The sequence below is a fragment of the Anabrus simplex genome, chromosome 4 (assembly GCF_040414725.1).
Source record: "Anabrus simplex isolate iqAnaSimp1 chromosome 4, ASM4041472v1, whole genome shotgun sequence".
In the NCBI taxonomy this organism is placed as follows: Eukaryota; Metazoa; Arthropoda; class Insecta; order Orthoptera; family Tettigoniidae; genus Anabrus; species Anabrus simplex.
The window spans coordinates 71,673,310-71,693,404 of record NC_090268.1 but is presented as its reverse complement, the minus strand read 5'-3'; the positions used below and the strand labels follow the sequence as shown (position 1 = coordinate 71,693,404).

Genomic DNA, 20,095 nt, shown 5'->3' with positions numbered 1-20,095 from the left:
ACGTCCAACTCGTCCGGTAAATAGAAATTTCAGGGGTCGATGACCTAGATATTACGTCCTTTTAACAACAATCATCATCATCATCTTCAAATAACAGTTTCGACTGTCGAAGACAGGCTTTCACACTAAAACCTGCGGTCACTTAATTAGGCGGGTGAGAAAAACTTCGCTCTGGTCACATATGGAAACGACGAAGCGACAGATGATCGAAAGTCGCCTTACCTCTGAGCACGGATTGGCAACGCTGACCGTGCAGTGTTGTCTAGTCGAAGCAGGTTCGCTCCAGGTCCACGTATTCTTTAAAGTAGTTCTCTTTCCCATATTACGCAGTCCAATATATAGTACTGAAGTATTTATAATTATATTAAATATAATAAAAAATATAAATATTTTAATAAAGCTGTAACAGATCAGTGCGTACTTGCCGTGTCCTGTGTCCTACTCTGGTGCGCGACCCAAACGACCTCAGCTAGCGACATTCGTATGGCCACTTTCCGAGCCATTTTCCATGAAAGGTAAAAAAACAAACAATAAAAAAAACATGGAAACATTTTTCAAAAATATTTAAATTACACGTTTTTCTACATGTTTCCCACAGACATAATTTTATTGGATGAAGAAACAAAAGCGTAGCTGCTTGCCGAAAATCTTAATACATGATTTTACGGAATTAAATTCACTTGTGCAACACGTTGTAACGCATCTAGTAGATGAAGTGGTGCGAATAAATTCACGCTCACGACGTGGAAAGGGCGTCTTTCAGAGCTGACCAATGAAATGAAATGGCGTATGGCTTTTTTTTTTAGTGCCAGGAGTGTCCGAGGACAAGTTCGGCTCGCCAGATGCAGGTCTTTTAATTTGACACCCGTAGGTGACCTGCGCGTCGTAATGAGGATGAAATGATGATGAAGACGACACATACACCCAGTCCCCGTGCCAGGGAAATTAACCAATTAAGGTTAAAATTCCCAACCCTGCCGGGAATCGAACGCGGGACTCCTGTGGCCAAAGGCCAGCACGTTAACCATTTAGCCATGGAGCCGGACAGAGCTGACCAATGAAAACTAATGTTCGTGCATTTCTAGGATCGTAGGATGTAAGTGCAAATGTTTTCTAGAGGACCCGCTGCAATCGCTGTTGACGATTTAGATGCCAGATACCATACCACCTGGACTACATTTACGAAATAAAAAACATACGCCTCAAACCAGGATCGACCCCCTCGACCACCTGCATGCTAACCCAAAACTATATCCACTGCACCAACTATACAGCACGACTAATTGACAGAGGTAGTTACCCTACATGTGGTTACAATGTTGCCAGATTGCCACTCTTCAACGTCCTTTTTCTCCCGGATATACTCGCAGGACGAACTTTTGTGAGAGACTTTTTTTATTGCCGGCGTGTGAGGAGTCGCGCTGCGACGCCCGAGTGCGCGAATTTCGCTTCACCCTGTATATCCGTGCGCTACTCGTAACAACCATGGAGCTGACGAAAACGCGTTAGTGTGCAATACGGCACACTTTGTAAATATCTGTGGACAGGGTGGTCGGAAACAACGTGAATCAGGCAAATGTGCGTTAGAGGGTTGGTCATGGTGATAAATAATTTGAAAAAAGTTGTTTCGATACCTCGCACCGTTCTTATTTTATTAGTTTCTGAATTTGGCCAATCAGATCGCTTCCTGGGCGAATTCAAGTGCGCTTTGCGAGGCGATGTTGCTAAATCGGGACGAGACTTAAGCCCGGTTTAAGGGCAATGCCGAGAAATCGGCATCAAATACAAAAACACCGTGGGTTTCAGTGAGTGACACCGTATCGTACTAGCTCCGGTTCGATCCGTGTTTCAATTCCTCAGTGGCGGTGGCGATTATTGTTTTAAGAGGAAGTACAACTAGACAACCATCCTCTGTATAACGCTAAACAGAGGGATAAATGGAAGGGGTCCGACACTTCCGAAAAATGTAGGTATCGGCCAAAGAACGGCAAGGACCACAAAGAGTGTGAAAATGAAAGACTCCCTAGGCTTGCAGTGCTTTATTACCGTCGGGGTCGGAAAAGAACTCGAGTTGACCAAGGGAGGTCGGATAGGATAGATGAAAGTGAGGAGCCTGGCACAACTGAGTGGAAGTAATGCCAGGACTCAGCTTAGGGTTCCGTGTTCGCCAGACCAGCTCCAATGTTCAAAGCCCTTGGAGACCATTTTAGTCTCCTTTTATGACAGGCAGGAGATATCGTGGGTGTTATTCTATCGCCCCCACCCACAGGAGGACTTCAGTCCCTCACTGAACGAAGGTTCTTCTTCGATTGGTGCTATGAAGCGAGTGTTAAGCTGCGTTGAGATTTAGCAACACCGCCTCACAAAGCCCATTTGAATTCACCCGCGAAGAGTTGACTGGCTAAAATCAGCAGCTGATAAAATGAAAACGGCGTGAAATATCGAATTATTTTTCTCAAATTATTTATCAGTATAACTAACGCTATAACACTCACGTTGTTTCCGACCATCTTTTATAGAAGAACAAGCGTTGTAAATATAGTCTACCGGGCGAGTTGGCAGTGCGGTTAGGAGTACGCAGCTGTGAGGTCACATACGGGAGATAGTGGGTTCGAATTCCACCGTCGGCAGCCCTGAAGATGGATTTCCGTGGTTCCCATTTTCACACCAGGCAAACGCTGGGGCTATGCCTTAATTAAGGCCACGGCCGCTCCTTCCCATTCCTAGGCCATTCCTGTCCCATCATCGCCATAAGACCTGTCTGTGTCGGTGCGACGTAAAGCAAATAGCAAATATATATATATCAGCCTATATACAGGGTTTTAAAAAATGGGGGACATAATTTCAGGTATGTATTTGTTATATGTAGACAATCAAAATAGTTCATTACAACATGTGTCCGGAAATGTTCCATTTCCAAGTTACGGCCTTCACAACACTGAACTTCACCGGGAAGTTTTTTTTTCCGCAGGTCATTGTCATTACAGAAGATGTTGAAAATGTCCACCTCCTGCTCGAATACAGACCTCACATCGATGTCTCATTGACTTGGATCGAATCTTTCCTGATCGATGGATAGATAGAAGTGGCCCGATTGCTTGATCTCCAAGCTCGCCTGATCTGAACCCTCTCGTTTTCTTCTTGTGGGGCCATTTAAAATCATTGCTGTATTCGTCTCCGGTGCCTGATGTGGAAACCCATCGGAATTGAATTGTGGCATCGTGTGAGGACATACGCTGTACTCCTGGAGTTTGGGATCGTGTTCGCAGGTCAATGAGACATCGACGTGAGGTCTGTATTCAAGCAGGAGGTCGACAGTTTGAACTTCTTCTATAATGACAATGACCTGTGGAAGAAAAACGTTCCGGTGAAGTTCAGTGTTGTGAACTCCGTAACTTGGAAATGAAGCATTTCCGGACACATGTTGTAATGCACTATTTTGATTGTCTACATGTAACAAATACATACCTGAAATTATGCCCCCTATCTTTGAAACACTCTGTATAGTCTATCTTGTATCTGGCCATATTTCCCCGGACGTACGCTCGAAGATGTGGATGGGGGGTGGGGGAGGAAAGGAAAGGATACAAAGTCTATGTGGAGAAGTAAATAATAATAAATTCGTGTGGCTATTTCTAGCCGAGTGCAGCCCTTCTAAGGCAGACCCTCCGATGAGGGTGGGCGGCATCTGCCATTTGGTGGTAACTGCGTGTTATTGTGGTGGAGGATAGTGTTATGTGTGGTGTGTGAGTTGCAGGGATGTTGGGGACAGTACAAACACCCAGCCCCCGGGCCATTGGAATTAACCAATGGAGGTTAAAATCCCCGACCCGGCCGGGAATCGAACCCGGGACCCTCTGAACCGAAGGCCAGTGCGCTGACCATTCAGCCAAGGAGTCGGACTGTGGAGAAGTGATTACGTTTGTCTTTGTCCGCAGTTGTACAAACTGGCTGCCCATGCACCGTGTTATATACAACCTCAGTTGAATTATCCACCTTGTCATGGCAGTTGTGTACTATTTGGAATTTCTTTTTTTTCTGCTAGGGGCTTTACGTTGCACCGACACAGATAGGTCTTATGGCGACGATGGGATAGGAAAGGCTTAGGAGTTGGAAGGAAGCGGCCATGGCCTTAATGAAGGTACAGCCCCAGCATTTGCCTGGTGTGAAAATGGGAAACCACGGAATACCATCTTCAGGGCTGCCGATAGTGGGATTCGAACCTACTATCTCCCGGATGCAAGCTCACAGCCGCGCGCCTCTACGCGCACGGCCAACTCGCCCGGTATCTGGAATTTCAGCAGGAATCACAGACGCATTAAAGTTATCTTGCAAAAGGAGACGACTGGACGGTGCTGATTTATTTCCAAACTCATTTTCTAGCATTTTGCTCCTAATTCGAATATCAGGAGGGGTAACTATGTAGTTCTTAGTACAGCCTTCAGGTGTGGGACAAGTGAGGAACACATTAAATTAATACGAAGAAAATACATTTTATATTAACTTTCACGGTATTATTCAATAATTACAGAGAGAAAACTTTATATTATGAGAAATATTCATATTTAAGCAACAGTCTTTTACAAGAGCTTAATGAAACCATCAAGCACGAAGACATTATTTCAACAAAGACATATAAACATTTATCCTTCTCAGAGAACATTATTCGGATATGGTGATGTTAAAGAACACATTACTTTCAATGAATACATTCACAGTAGTATATATTTCACCACAGGTTACAGAATGAGGAAACAACTCCTTTCAAGTTTCATCACATTATTTGGACATGGGTTATCTTTGTGATGATTTACCGAGTTACAAATATAAGGAGGGAAATACTCTTATATTTATTACATTAACGTAATAACAAAACTTCACAACAGGAATATGTATCTGCACACATAACTATTAATGTATTTTCAAACATATAATTCTGAAATGTATAGTTTTAATCGCTTTCTAACATTTACTGTACTGAGTGTTTGGGAGTTCAACATATAACGCAGAGAATCTGGGTACAGTACAGTGGTATGGGCTGATATAAAATTTAGTAGACTGAACTAAGAATGAGTACCATTTTCAGAAAACACAAGATTTATACACTTTGAACACCTTACATTTTTTTGTAAATTAAACCAAATCTTCTCAAGATATTGACAATACAATTTTTGTGAATTTGAAAGGGGTGTTAGCCTACTAAACATGACAAAGCAAATTATATATTTTTATCAACCACAAGTTTTTTAAAATTTGTTTATTTTTCACTGTTCAAAGTCACCCCATGTGTCGGGGTCACTTTGAACGTAGAAACGTTGGCCTATGCTGTGCAAGTCATACGAGTTACTGTTCAATGACACCCCTATCATATGAGGAAGCATAGTATTTTTTATACAAAAGTTATTTTGAAAGTAACTTATTACAATATTTGAGAATTATTTACGAGTTTCCCTCATCAACCTGAAAACATTGAATACGATTATGGCAAAACTTTACTAATAATGGAAAGTGGTGACTAGCAGTCTACTTATGAAATAAGACAATTATTTAAAAACAAATCTTTTCAAAGCCTTTCAAGCCTATTAAGAATGACTTTAATCAAGCTAATGGAATAATAAATCACTGATTAGTTGATCTGTCATTGTCGAAGAACATCGAAACCGCTGTTCAAAGTCGCCCATCGGAAGACAGGTCTTCATTTTTTTTTACGTCACCAAAGAATACATAGGCTATAACATACTATACTTTCTGTAAACGTCCATTTACGTGTTTACCTTGTCCACAAAGACTCGTTTAGAATTCTGAAATCTAAAATGCTTCTATTACTAGGCAAATGCATTAGAGGTTAGAAAAGAACTTACATTTCCAAAACTGTATTTTATTTTCTGGAGTTGGTATAGAATGTTATTTCATATCGACTGTTACATCATCTGAAAGTATCGATTATTGGCGATTTTTAACGCTTGTTCCCATAGTTCCTTATTTACAAGGTAGAGTACAGCATTTCATTTTTAGAAACGCTGAATTACTGTTCAAAGTCACTTCGCCTTTCAGAGGGATCCCACTTTACGGCACTCATCGAAATGAGACTGGAATACTCTATACGCTGCTCATACTTAGTCATTAATATTAATTTATTTAAAGTTAAGATGACAAATATAGAAGATTATTCTATTTGTGACAACGCCCGTCAGTCAATACAATCGATCTGTAAATTTTGTTATGCCAGCGTAATTTTAATGGTTGCCCTACAATTGATCTTTATTTTAAGATTTTCATATGTACTAAACTCTCTAGGGGCTGCCTGGCCGAGGCGGTAAAGGCGTGCTCGGTTCGCCCGAAAGGACGTGGGTTAGAATCCCCGTCAGGAAATCGTAGAAATTTAAGAAACGAGATTTCCACTTCTGGAGGTGCATATGGCCCTGAGGTTCATTCAGCCTACACCAAAAATGAGTACCAGGTTAATTCCTGGGGGCAAAGGCCACCGGGCGTAGAGCTAACCACTCTACCCCATCACGTGCCATGGTTAACAATGGTGGAAGCCCTTACCTTCCATTCCTCCATGGGCCTTCATGGCCTGTACGGAGGTGACTTTGTCTTTTGACTAAGCTCTCTGGGATATGGTAGTGCATCATCACGCTTCGTCCGTTCTCTGATGTAGAATCTTAAAAATGTCACTCTAAGAGATGTGTTCAATGTTGCATTCAGATCTATGTATTCAAGATCGTAGAGATGTATCATTTAAACGTTTTCTGTTTCGTTCCCCATATAACAAGAGTGATTCTACATGAAGCAAACATATTGTTTAGTGCCAGCCCCGTGGTAGCCCCTTTCGGACCTTCCGGGAAGGGGCTAGTGACTTAGACGACCTGGGATCTTCCAGCCGACTTGTGGGGTGGGGCCGGCCTTTCCGTGTATTTTTCTCGTCAGCCAGCTTGCCTATGAGTTTCTTGGAGATTCAACGGGAATGTTCTGCCTCTAGCCGCCTCGCAAAAATTCTCGTTCAAATCACCCGAGCTATAAAAAGGGAGGCTAGCCGCGGACAATCGTTTAGAGTTGGGCCGTGGTGGTGCCGGTGTGAGACTCAGTATGTTGGGGTTCGGTGGGTGGGATGAGGGCGACAGAGGTGTTGGCTCTCGCTAGTGTCGCACCGAAGTCTGAACGAGGAGCTGTTGTTGTCGTGTCGGAGAGACTAGTGAGTGGGTGGGCGGGCTATGGAAGACGGAACGGAAGACTATGCTGTGTGTTCGTTTATTTTTGTGGACTAAGGCTCGGCGTGAGTCAGCGGGGGAAGTCACTATCGTGAGTGTGAAGGTAAATGGACTTGTGTTAATATTCGCTGTTGTGAGTATCGTCCTGCTGTTGAATACTGCTGAGCTGTTTAGTTATTCACTGCATGTGAGTGTGAATTACTGGACTGTCTGTGGAGTCGAACCAATGTATAGTCATCCTGTGTCGAGCGGCCCGTAGTCCTGTGTTCTGATCCAGCGGTCTACACACAGCTGCTGTGTGATATGACTGGACTTGGGGAAGTGAAAGTAAGGATTAACCGTCCGCAGGTATAGCAACGGGCTGGACCACTTGCTGCGCCATAAGGAAGAGCAATTTGTAAATAGACAGCAATTAGTACGTGTGGCCGATCATAGCTGATTAGAACTGCGTGCGCGCGCGCGCGTGTGTGTGTGTGCGTGCATTTATTGGGTCAACCTAAAATAAATTAGAGTAATTTTTTTTCTATTTGCTTTACGTCGCACCGACACAGATAGGTCTTATGGCGACGATGGGACAGGGAATGGCTAGGAGTGGGAAGGAAGCGACCGTGGCCTTAATTAAGGTACAGCCCCAGCATTTGCCTGGTGTGAAAATGGGAAACCACGGAAAACCATCTTCAGGGCTGCCGACAGTGGGGTTCGAACCTACTATCTCCCGAATACTGGATACTGGCCACACTTAAGCGACTGCAGCTATCGAGCTCGGTAAATTAGAGTAATGAAACAGATGGAGTTTTATTCGTAACAGTATATATTTCTGTACACAAAATTGTGGTCCGAGGTAGTAGGTTACGTAGTTTGGGTCACATAGCTGTGAGCTTGCATTCGGGACATAGTGAGTTCAAAACCCACTCTCAGCAGCCCCAAAGAGTTATTTTCCGTGGTTTCCCATTTTCACACAAGCAACTGCTGAAGCTCTACCTTAATATCACTGTCACTTCCTTTGTAGTCCTAGCTCTGTCGTATCCCATCGACGCTATAAGACCTGTCTGTGAAGCTGGCTCATTCTTCAGATCACAATTCCAAGATCTCGGTAAAAAATAAAATTGTTTCGTCTAAACATTGTGTTTGATTAAATACATAAATAAACAAACAAATAAATAAATATCTAAGCCTCTGTGGTGTAGTGGTTAGTGTGATTAGCTGCCATTCCGGAAGGTCCAGGTTCGATTCCCGGCTCTGCAACGAAATTTGAAAAGTAGAACAAGAGCTGAAACGGGGTCCACTCAACCTCGGGAGGCAAATTAGTAGAGGGGCGGATGGGGGGTTATTCCGTCCTCAGTGACCCTTGAAGTGGTTTTCCGTGGTTTCCCACTTCTCCAGGCAATTGTCGGAATGGTACCTAACTTAAGGCCACGGCTGCTTCTTTCCCTCTTCCTCGTCTCTCTCTTCCAATCTTTCTATATCCCACCAGGCTCCTGTTCAGCATGCCAGGTGAGGCCGCCTGGGCGAGGTACTGGTCCTCGTCCCCAGTTTAATCCCCAGAACCAAAGTCTTACAATCCAGGTCACTGCCCTTTAGGTGGTAGAGGTGGGATCCACCGCTCGGTGTGAGGACAAAACCAACCCTGGAGGATAAATATATATATATATATAAATAGATGACTGTGCAATAATCAACGAACGGGCTTCCATGGTTGATTACTTAATTGAAAACGCTGAGTTTCAATACGAGTTTAATTTTTTTTGTAAATTCAGGTGTTTTATTATATTCAGTGCTATTCCCCTTAGAATTTACACCAAAATAACTTATAATTCACTAAAGGTATAGATATTCTGTTTTCAAATTTCTAAATAGCATTAAGGGGACATGCGAATGAAATTTGGAACTTCTACAATTGACCACTTATCACAAAAATATTAAAACACACAAGTATATATTAATAAGATATAGAAAGATACAAAATTATGCGTTGACTAGTTAATTTATTGAAAATTTATTAAAAATAATGGTCATATTATGTTGCATTGAAAATGCTCCTTGCGACACAGTTTTCATTATTTTGGGCTATAATTTGGCAGACTTGTCAAAAATACTCATATACTTCGTAATAACTATACCTCGGATTTTTAGGTGGTAATAGGTTAGAATGCAAAGTAATTTGGTTTGTAGGAAGTGTCATGCAACCTGTTGTACCATATTGTAGGAAGAGTAGCATAAATTAAAGGAGTTCTATAGACTGTACCCCTAATATCTATGTAAATCTCGTAGCATAACCGCTGTACAGTGAAGGGTAAGCTTGCATTCTAACCTATCAGCACCTAATAATCCGGACTCTAGTAATAACTGAGGGTTTTTGCAGGTAGGTGTAAACTATAGAAGATATACGTTTTTCAGTTTTTCATTATTCATCCAATAGGCAAAAATATACTGGAGTTTGGTGCTATTTCTAGGTGCCAAAATATGAAGGTAATATTCAACTGATAATAAAATGCAGAACAATTTTTAGTTTTGTACGTATTGAAACATTATCTGAAAATTTGGTGAATTTGATAGGGACTGTAGCAAGGAGCATTTTGTACATGGCACAGAGTTGAAAACATTTCAAACAAAAAAAAATACAATCGAAAGTTTTAAGAAACCTACTTGCATTAAAACTGGTCTGGACTGGACTCCTTTCTCCTCTAATGCACAGTGTAGGCCTACTACAAGGTAAGTATATTCCAGCGGGATTATTGAAATGGTACTCCGAAAGTACTTTGAAGCCAATGTTATCTGACGGCGTGAGAAAATAGAACGTGGGTTTTATTCTTTATACGCCAAGCCCCTACCCTACAAATCCGGCATGTAGGCCTTTAAAATTTGCACCAGGGCAAAGCAGATAACGGGATTTGGAAGAAGAAGAACTGGGAAATTTTTAAGGTTAACATTGAAAATTCGTTCTTTTTTGTCAAAAATTTCCTATAGGGGCTCGTAAAATGTTGCTGCTACGTTGTTGCTAGGATTATTAATAACAGATGTCAACACCAACTTTGTTCAGTAGTCAAACTATAGTAAATGCTGATACTAGTAGATAAGTTCGTATTATTACGATTTTCGATACGTAATTCATTAATTCTTTAGACAATATTACTTTTTGAAATATCAATAATACTTCAGCTTGTTGTTCTAGTGCAGAGCCCCTCAAACGCCCAAAATCTCACGCGTGCAAAGTGAGGTGCAGAGGTCCTGTGCACAGTGAATCAGTCCGACTCGGCTCGGCTCGGACCAGCCCGTCGTCTTGGGGCGACTCGGCTAAGCTCGGCTCAACTTGGCTCGGATTTGAAGCGCTGCGGAGCAAGTGAAAAAGAGGGAGACAGGCGGAGCGAGGGAGATAGGCGGAGCGAGCGAGACAGGCGTGTGGAAAGAGAGAAAGACAGCGCTATTGCTCCAAATCGAGGAGTGAGGGATCTGCACTCTGGTCAACTAAGCGAAGTCGTCTTTTGCACCGTGCACTGAGCAATGCACTGGTGCATGCACCCTGAGAGGCCGTGTTCTAGTGGATCAGTTTGGGAACTAATGTTGTAGAATAAGTTGCAAGTTTAGTTTTGTTGAGAATTGCTTTTTCTGGCAAGATTGGGACCTTGAGGCAATAAATCTAGTATAACCCTATTTCTAATCAACATTATCACATAAAACATACGCCGAGCTAACAAGGGAATAGAATAACGATAATTTTATGATGCTTATTATTACTATTCCTGCCATTTCCACATAGCAATAGAAATACTTACAATTAACCACTGTTAATTAAATATGACGTTGTAAAAAATATTCAGTCATTTTTCAAAACCAAATCTGTAATAAATTATAACAATTTAAGATTCGTAAAATTAAATAGTGGTTAGGGTACTGATCATTTCGAACTTAAATCCAGGAGAAATGGTCAGAAATTCGTTCATTTTTAATAGTTATTTCAGAAGGAATAATGACTTCTGTCTAAACATACACAAATGCCAAAATTACCACCATGAACCTTCATTGCACTTTTTAATTATTTTTACTGAGGGTATTTTCTCCTGAGAGATACACTGAAGTAGGAAAATTATAACTATATTTTCCCATATAATGAAAACTTAGGGAGAGAGAAAAATAAATAAAGGGTGAATAATTTGAAATAACATAACGGTTACATAAATTATATTTTGATTGAAAATATCATATAAACATACTTTCTTGAATAATCAGCATCCAGACTTTATTGAATTTGTTGTTATTATTTTAAGACATTACTAGTTCAGCACAACGTTTCTTTACAGATAGTACATTTTACATTCACAAACAGAGAGTATAAAGATATATTTCCCCTTGAAAACAGGAAATTCTATCAGAACGTCATTCTACGGAATTGGTCACTTATACCAAATGAGATACAGATACTAGGATAGAAACGGACGAAATGAAGACAACGTATTGGTAAAAGTAGCCCCAAGTAGGAAAACTACGCTACATCACTTCAGATGAAAACAGAACATTATTTATTTATGTAGCCTCATTCTATATCTGTGGGACTGTTGTAACAGGTAACGAACCATCTTCGACATAACGAAATATGTGAGGGACAATATTAGTCATTATAAATGCCTTGCACTTAATAGAATTAAGCGGGACGTATTTCCCTTCATTTCCTCCGCTTTCCCAAGAACCTGATGTTAGTGAATATGGTGCTGGCTGGTCGTTTGACGTTACAGAAACTGACTGTGCGACCATGGTTGCCCGCTCTGGCCTCGTGAAGAGCTACTAGCAGTTTGAAGACGTCTTCTCGGGAGGGATTGCACATGTAACCGAAGTCGTCAACGGGGATGATGCGGTCTATACCGTTCTGTCGTTTCCAGGGATAACGGCGGTAATATCGAGAACGTTTCAGGGGCATATGAGTCTCCTCCCGGAGATCTTCCACGTAGAGCAGAGGACCACCTTCCTCATCCCAACCATCGTCACGTAGCGCCTGCGTAAGGTAGGATGCCAGGAGGTCCAAGTCAACAGCTTGCGTTGAATCCATATCCTCTGAAAGATAAAAGGTAATTCAAATTAGTAGACTTACAAAAATTACAAAACGATAGAAAGGAATAACTACTTAACTTGGATGCAAATCCACAGCCAGTCATCCGACCGGCTCAGGAATGGAATGAATGAAGCCCCCATCTAGAGGCGAGGATAGGAATTGTGCCGGCTGCTGAAGCCTGTCGCACTCCTCTGGGGCAATGATTAATGACTGACAGGTGAAATGAAATGATAATGGAGAGTTTTTCTGGAATGAAAAATGACAGGGAAACCCGAAGTACTCGGAGAAAAGCCTGTCCTGCCTACGCTTTGTCCAGCACAAATCTCACATGGAGTAACCGGGATTTGAACCACGGAACCCAGCGGTGAGAGGCCAGCACGCTGTCGCTGGAGCCACGGAGGCTTTACTTAACTTGGATAATATATATATTTTGATAATAAGCTAACACGAAGGCATTTAGAATAGTATATTCGGGGAGGTTACAGTAAAGTGTGAGTGAATATGAGAGTGAATGTGGGAATATTTTCCGAAATTGCTACGGTAAAAATTTTAGGAAAATTTGCGATTCAGTTAGCTGAAAATACAAAGCTTCCGTGGCTCCAGGCGGCAGTACGCCAGCCTTTCACCGCTGGGTTCCGTGGTTCAAGGCTTGGTCACTCCATCTGAGATTTGTGCTGGACGAGGTGGAGGCGGGACAGATTTTTCTCCGGGTACTCCGCTTTTCTCTTTCATCTTTCATTCCAGCAACACTCTCCAATATTATTTCATTTCATTCGTCAGTCATTAATCGTTGCCCCAGAGGAATGCGGCAGGCTTCGGCAGCCGGCACAATTCCTATCCTCGCCGCTAGGTGGAGGTTTCATTCATTCCATTCCTGACCCTGATGAATGACTGGAAACAGGCTGTGGATTTTCATTAGCTGACAATATATAAAATTTAATCCAGGAGATTATACAGCGTTATTCAGCTAAGTTGTTCACCTCATTATCTTCTGATCCGTTAAAGATATAGATATTCTGTTTTAAAATTAGTCAATTGTATTAAGGGGCTCATAAAACATAGCCCAATTTGTCTCCATCACATACGTAATTATCACGAAACCAGTAGCAACTTTCTTTTCTTAAATAGTAATATACTAATTTCACACAAGAGAACAACTAAGATTCGAGCGACAAGTTGTGCTTATTTTGCAAATCCGACGAGACTTTTGGAGATATTAAAGGGTTTCATATGTGTAGGCATAAGACGGAAAGCGATTGTAATGTTCCGTGACTCACGCCTTGTTGATAAACACGTATACCTCGCCGTTATATCGAGTGGGCTCCGAGAAGCAACAGTATGATGTTTAAATGACCTTTGTCCATATCCGCCACATGTTGAAGTTTTGACAGTCTGAGGGACGAAGGTCATTTAAACATTTTCCTACATTGACACGGTCAGGAGGATACTCTTCAGCATAATGCACCGGTTGGCCTGCACCTTACAGTGGCCCAAAGTGAAACTCATACACTGAAGTATAACATTGCATTGATCATGGCAATAAGGTAACTATGATGATGAAGATGATGCTTATACTTAAAAGGGCCTAACATGTAGGTCATCGTCCCCTAATGTTACGAAATGAGACGAAATGTAATGACAAATTAAAAATCCAAAATCTTCCATCGACCAGAATTCAAAACGTGAGGACGAAGAATGGATGGATATGAATTTAAAGCAATCAGTGGATCCGACCCACAATGCCTCACATTCACAGAACCTGACTTAAAACAATAGTATTACTGACCAAGAGACAGCTTCTAAAGCACAATACTTAATCGATGATGCTTGCAGTATAAACGGGTCCAAAATCCAAGTTATCGGCCCCTCATAATGGTATTTATCGCTTGTCAAGTAGAACCATGGTATTTGACATGGTACGGTACTAATCAACAGTATCGTAGACTCGCGGTATTCCACACATTATGGTACTACTCACAGGTAATGAAATTCGCACAGGTAATACAGACCTATGGCGTTTCGCACATTGCGGCGCCATTTACAGACAACGGAAGTCTATGGTGTTCATCACATACTTGTACTACCCACAGGGACTAGCACTATCCCGTGGTGTTCCTCATAAGTTATAGTGGGTACTAATCATAGGCAAGCCAGAATCATGGTTTCGCTCACCCATGGTATCGCTCATATAGTGGTACTAATCACGGGTACTGTAAAAGCCGGCAACGCATTCTGTTGCTACTAATCACAAACCTATTTGGTACCTAATATAGCGGTACTACGCGCAAGTAAAAGCGACCCATCTTGTTCCCCGCGTGGTGGTACTAATCACAAGTAGTTTCATGGTTCTAATGCAATCATCCGTTGGTGGCCCCTCTTAGTCGCCTCTTCGCCTCTTACGACAGGCAGGGGATACCGTGGGTGTATTCTTCGTCTACGTCCCCCACCCAAGTCCGCGGGCAAGCCGGCTAGAACCCCCTATCCGCCACTTGGGACGCGCCACGTGGGAGTATCTCCTCTCCCCCTGCTACGCCAGCGTATTAGGTTCGTGGAAGGTAACTATGATGAAAAGTGAAACAAAATCTGGATTGTCTATTGCGATAGACATTGCAGATTATGTACTGAAAATATCGATCACGTGGACCAATACATTCAATATTAAATAAATAGTTTGTATGAGTTGTCTGCATAACAGGTAAAAGTGAAACTCGTACAACACATTGGTGATGTCAATGGAAACAGTTCACAGCCTATTCACTCCCTCATTCCTACTCAGATTTGCGCCCAGGTTAGACGTGCTTCATTCCGAGATCTGCTTACAGTACGCATGGTTCAATACAAATGCAATGGGACGTCAGAAGGGACGAATTTCACTGGAGGAACGTCAACGTATCTTCCACCACAATAGACAAGGTAAATCTCAAAAAGAAATAGCCAGAGACGTAAATAGATCGCATTTCCCTGTACATGCCCTAACATGTGGTTAGGATTCCTCCCATGTTAGAAACACCTCAGTAGATTTAGTGAAGTAGTAAGCAGTTTTTTCTCCTTTTCTTCTTTTTCTTACTTTTTTTTTTGAGAGATAGAATATATTTTGTTTGTTTATGTTTGCCTTTATGTAGGTGGTGCCCTAACATGTGGTTAAGATTCCTCCCATGTTAGAAGCACCTCAGTAGATTTAGTGAAGTAGTAAGTATTATTTTTTCTTTTTCTTCCTTTTGCTGAGAGATAGAATAGATTTTGTTTGTTTATGTAGTGGGTGCCCTAACATATGGTCAGGATATCCGCCTTTGTTAGGGGCAGCTCAGTAGATTTAGTGATATAGTTAGGTAGTTTTTAAGAGAGTTATAGGAGATATTGTATGTTTGCCTTTGTGTTTTTGTGTTTCTTCTTTTTGATTCACTCTGTCTTTATTGCCTGTAAGCCGAAGGTGTAAACTAGGGTGGGCAATAAAGAAATGTTCATTCCCCTGTACAGGACACCATAAAACGTTTCAAAGAACGAAAAGTGTTAGTCAACAAGGCAAGAGAGAGCTTCAGAAAAATCTTTAGTCAAAGAGATGAACGCTGGTTACTTAATGAGGTGAAAAAGAATCCAAAGTAATGTGCTCCTAAGTTGACATTAGACGCTGAAGAGTGGTTAGGAAAGATATGTAATCTTGAAACAGTGAGAAATCTGTAACGGAAACATACAGTATGTCACTTTCCTATTCATACACAACCTGTTTCGTTATGATGATTGATTGATAGATGATTGTTGTTTAAAGGGGCCTAACATCTAGGTCATCGGCCCCTAATGGTACGAAATGAGTCGAAATGGAATGACATATTCAAAGTCTAAAATTCTCCACTGACCAGAATTCAAAAGCGTGAGAACGAAGAATGAATGGATGGACATGAATTTAAAACAATCAGTGGATGCGACCCGCAAGGTCTCACATTCATATAAACTGACGTGACAAAATAGTATTACTGACCAAGAGACTACTGCTATAGCATAACACAATCGATTATGCGTGCAATCAACAGGGCGTCCTAAATCGAAGTTATCGGCCCCTCATAACAGTACTGATCGCTAGCAAATTAGAACCATGGTATTTGTTCTGTTGCGGTACTAATCAAAAGTAGCAGAGACTTGCGGTATTCCACACACTATTGTACTACTCAGAGCTTATGAAATCCGACATAGAATACAGACCTATGTTTTTCTCACTTTGCGGCGCCATTTACAGGCAACGCAACCCTATGGTGTTCATCACATAAGAGTACTAACCACAGGGACCTCACCCTATCCCGTGGTGTTCTTCATATAGTGGGTACTAATCATAGGCAAGGCAGAACCATGGTAGCTATCATCCCATGGTCCTGCTCATATGGTGGTACTAATCACAGGTACTGCAAAAGCCGACCGCACGGTGCTACTGTGTGCTACTAATCACAAACCAATTTCGTACCCAATGTAATGGTACTACGCACAAGTAAAAGCAACCCTTGGTGTTCTCCGCGTGGTGGTACTAATCACAGGTAGTTTCATTATTCTAATAAATCAACCCTTGGTCGCCCCTTTTAGTCGCCTCTCACGACAGGCAGGGGATACCGTGGGTGTATTATTCGTCAGCCTCCCCCACCCACAGGGGGGGTGTGTTTGGTCCGCGAGAGGTATTTTATTTCCCTCAAGTCCGCCAGCAAGCCAGTTAGGACCCCCCTATCCGCCACCTGGGACACGCCACGCGGGAGTATCACCCCTCCCCCTACTACGCCTGCGTAGCAGGTTCGTGGTGTTTCGTTATGAAGAGTTCTATGTGCCTGTATCTTTATGGAAATTATTGATTTATAGTTGTGTGTCGTGAATGTAATAACAAGATGTAAACACTCAATGCACACATATTTTGTTAGTGCAAATAATTTGTGTTTACACAAATGAAAACTGCATACACTCCAAAGCTTCAAATCACTTTGCTATTTATACACAAGTTTAGATGACGTCATCCGATAACTTTGAACGGAGCATGCGTACTGTAAGTGGGTGTGGCGCGAGGATAGGTGTTTCTGGTTGTGTTCATCTTACAATTAGACCTTACAGAGTACTGGGCAAGGGTAAAGAGCTTGGATATGAGATGAAACAGACAATCTAGCTCTTATAGGGTACACCATACGAAAAATAGGAGTCATGGCGAAGAAAAGTCATGCCACTGTTCAATATGTCACTAATAGGTTTAAGTACGAAGGGTCGGTGAAGAATGTGCCTAGAAAACACAAACAAAAGAAACTAAGCCTACAAGCAGAAAGACTTATTGTGAGGCGAGTGAAATTCAACCCTCTCATAAGTACTCCAAAGCTGCGGGCAGTGCTGGAAGCTTCTACTGGGAAGAATCATGTACTCAGACGGTCCTGCGAGTTTTACATCGACACGGTTACCATGGCCGTGTAGCAAGGATGAGGCCCTATATTAGTAAGAAGAACCATGCTGCAAGAATGCTCTTTGCGAAAGAACACGTAAACAAGGGCCAGAAGTTTTGGAACCATGCCATCCGGTTCGATGAAACTAAAATCGATTCCCACAGTGAAACACGGAGGTGGATCGGTTATGATGTGGGGGTGTATGTCAGCACAAGGTGTAGAGAATATTCAATTTATTGAAGGCACGATGGACAAACTGGTGTACAATAATATTTTGAAGAACAATGTTAAACAAAATGCTGAAAAATTGGGAAGGCTACCGTCCTACATGTTTCAACAGGAAAAGACCGCAAACATACCACTGCTCTGAACAAGGAGTGGTTAATTTGGAACATTCCAAAACAATTAAAAACACCTCCCAAGTCTGTTGACTTAAAACCTATTGAACATTTATTGAAGTCTAGGATTCACAGTAGAAAGGTTTCATTCAAAGATGAGTTAAAACGAGTGGTGACTCAAGAATGGTACAGTAACAGCCATGAAACGTGTGCGAGGCTAGTAAATTCCATGCAGCGTAGGTGTCAAGCTGTCATTAAAGCCAAGGGTTACTCCACAAAATACTAGGATTGGTGATATGGTTCATTTGATTCATATGTTTAGTTGAAGAACTTTCATCTGTATGAATAACAATGTGACGTAGGAAAACGTCATGTTTTGTGATATTCTCCAGTATATTTTACTATATGCTGTTATAAATATTACTTTTGTATGCTATTGCAAAGAAACCTACCAGAAATAAAATTCATAAAAGACAATTACTGTAACATCCGTCTGACCACGAACCTACTACGCTGGCGTAGCAAGGGGAGAGGTGATACTCCCACGTGGCGCGTCCAAGGTGGCGGATAGGGGGGTCCTAACCGGCTTGCCGGCGGACTTGACGGAAATAAAATACCTTTCGCGGACCAAACACAAGCCCCCTGTGGGTGGGGGAGGCAGACGAAGAATACACCCACGTCGTAAGAGGCGATTAAAAGGGGCGACCAAGGGATGATCCAATCAGAACCATGAGACTACATGTAATTAGTGCCAACACGCAGGGAAAACCATGTGTCGCAGTTACTTGCGTTTAATACCACTATGTTAGGTACGCAATAGGTTTGTGATTAGTAGCGACAGTGTGTGAATCAGGAGGTGAGTCCTACAGTACCTGTATTTCGTACCCCTATATGAGCGACACCATGGTTCTGCCTTTCCTATGCTTAGTTCCCACTATGTGAGGAATTCCACGAGATAGTACGAGTCCCTGTGGTAAGTCCACTTTGTGAGGAGCGCCATAGGTTTGCGTTGCCGTTATAGGTTTGCGTTGCCTGTAAATAGAGCCGCAATGTGCGAAACACCATAGGTCTGTGTTGCATGTGCGCATTACACTACCTGTGAATAGTACCGTAATGTGTGGAATACCGTGAGTCTTCGCTACTTTTGATTAGTACCGCAACATTACACATAGCATGGTTCTACTTTCCTAGCGATAAATACCATTATGAGGGGCTGATGACCTGGATTTTGGACCCGTTTCGACTAAAAGCATAATCGATTCAGCACCGTGCTATAGAAGCAGTCCCTTGGTCAGTAATACTATTGTTTTGTGCTAGCTTCTGTGCATGTAGCCAACGACCGTATCCGTGTTGAAATAACGGATCCCGTGAGATCTCCGAAGTTAAGCAACATTGGGCGTGGTCAGTAGTTGGATGGGTTGCCATGCGCTCTTGGTGGGGGTAAGGGAATAGAGCAGCGGAAGGAACTGGTCACCCTACCGCACGTAAACTCCTACTTAGGAACATCTCTGTGGAGGTTCGGACCTGCCTTCGGGCAGAATAACCCTTACTCTTACTGTGCATTTCATTTCGTCTCATTTCATACCATTAGGGGCCGATGACCTTGATGTTAGGCCCCTTTAAACAACAAACATCAATCAATCAATATCCATTTGAATGTCCAAAATATACTGCTCTTTTCACAATATGAAACTATATGGATAAGAAAGTGACATACTGTAATTATAACGCCATAGTAGCTAAGAAGAGACCTTTCATTAGTGAAGGCAACGGAAGGAAGAGAGTCGCATTTGCTAGGAAATAACAAAATAAGGATTTTAAATATTGGAAAACAGTTCTCTTCACTGATAAAAGAAAGAAAAACCTCTTTGGATCCGATGGGAAGGCTTATGTATGGCGAAAGCCAAATATCGAACTTCAAGAGAAGAATCTACGACCCTCTATGAAACATGGTGGTGGGTTTGGAATGATATGAGGCTGTATGGCTGCTAGTTGGGTGGGTAATTTAGAGTTCATAGAGATCATGTATATTTAAGCATCTTACAGAAGAATGTGCAACCCTGTGCTCAAAAACCTGGGGTTGGTAGTACATTCAAAGCTTAT

The 20,095-nt window shown here is 42.0% G+C and overlaps 1 protein-coding gene across 1 annotated transcript in view; it reads right to left on the bottom strand.

The window, feature by feature from the left end:
- Positions 1-11,447: 11,447 nt before the first annotated feature.
- The window catches only part of LOC136872407 (uncharacterized), a 189,431-nt gene continuing 180,783 nt past the window's right edge, over positions 11,448-20,095 (bottom strand). Inside the window, exon 3 of the mRNA XM_067146228.2 lies at positions 11,448-12,257. Within this exon, the coding sequence (XP_067002329.1) occupies positions 11,872-12,257 (386 nt within the window). The 3' untranslated portion in view covers positions 11,448-11,871. The remainder of the gene's footprint in view (positions 12,258-20,095) is intronic.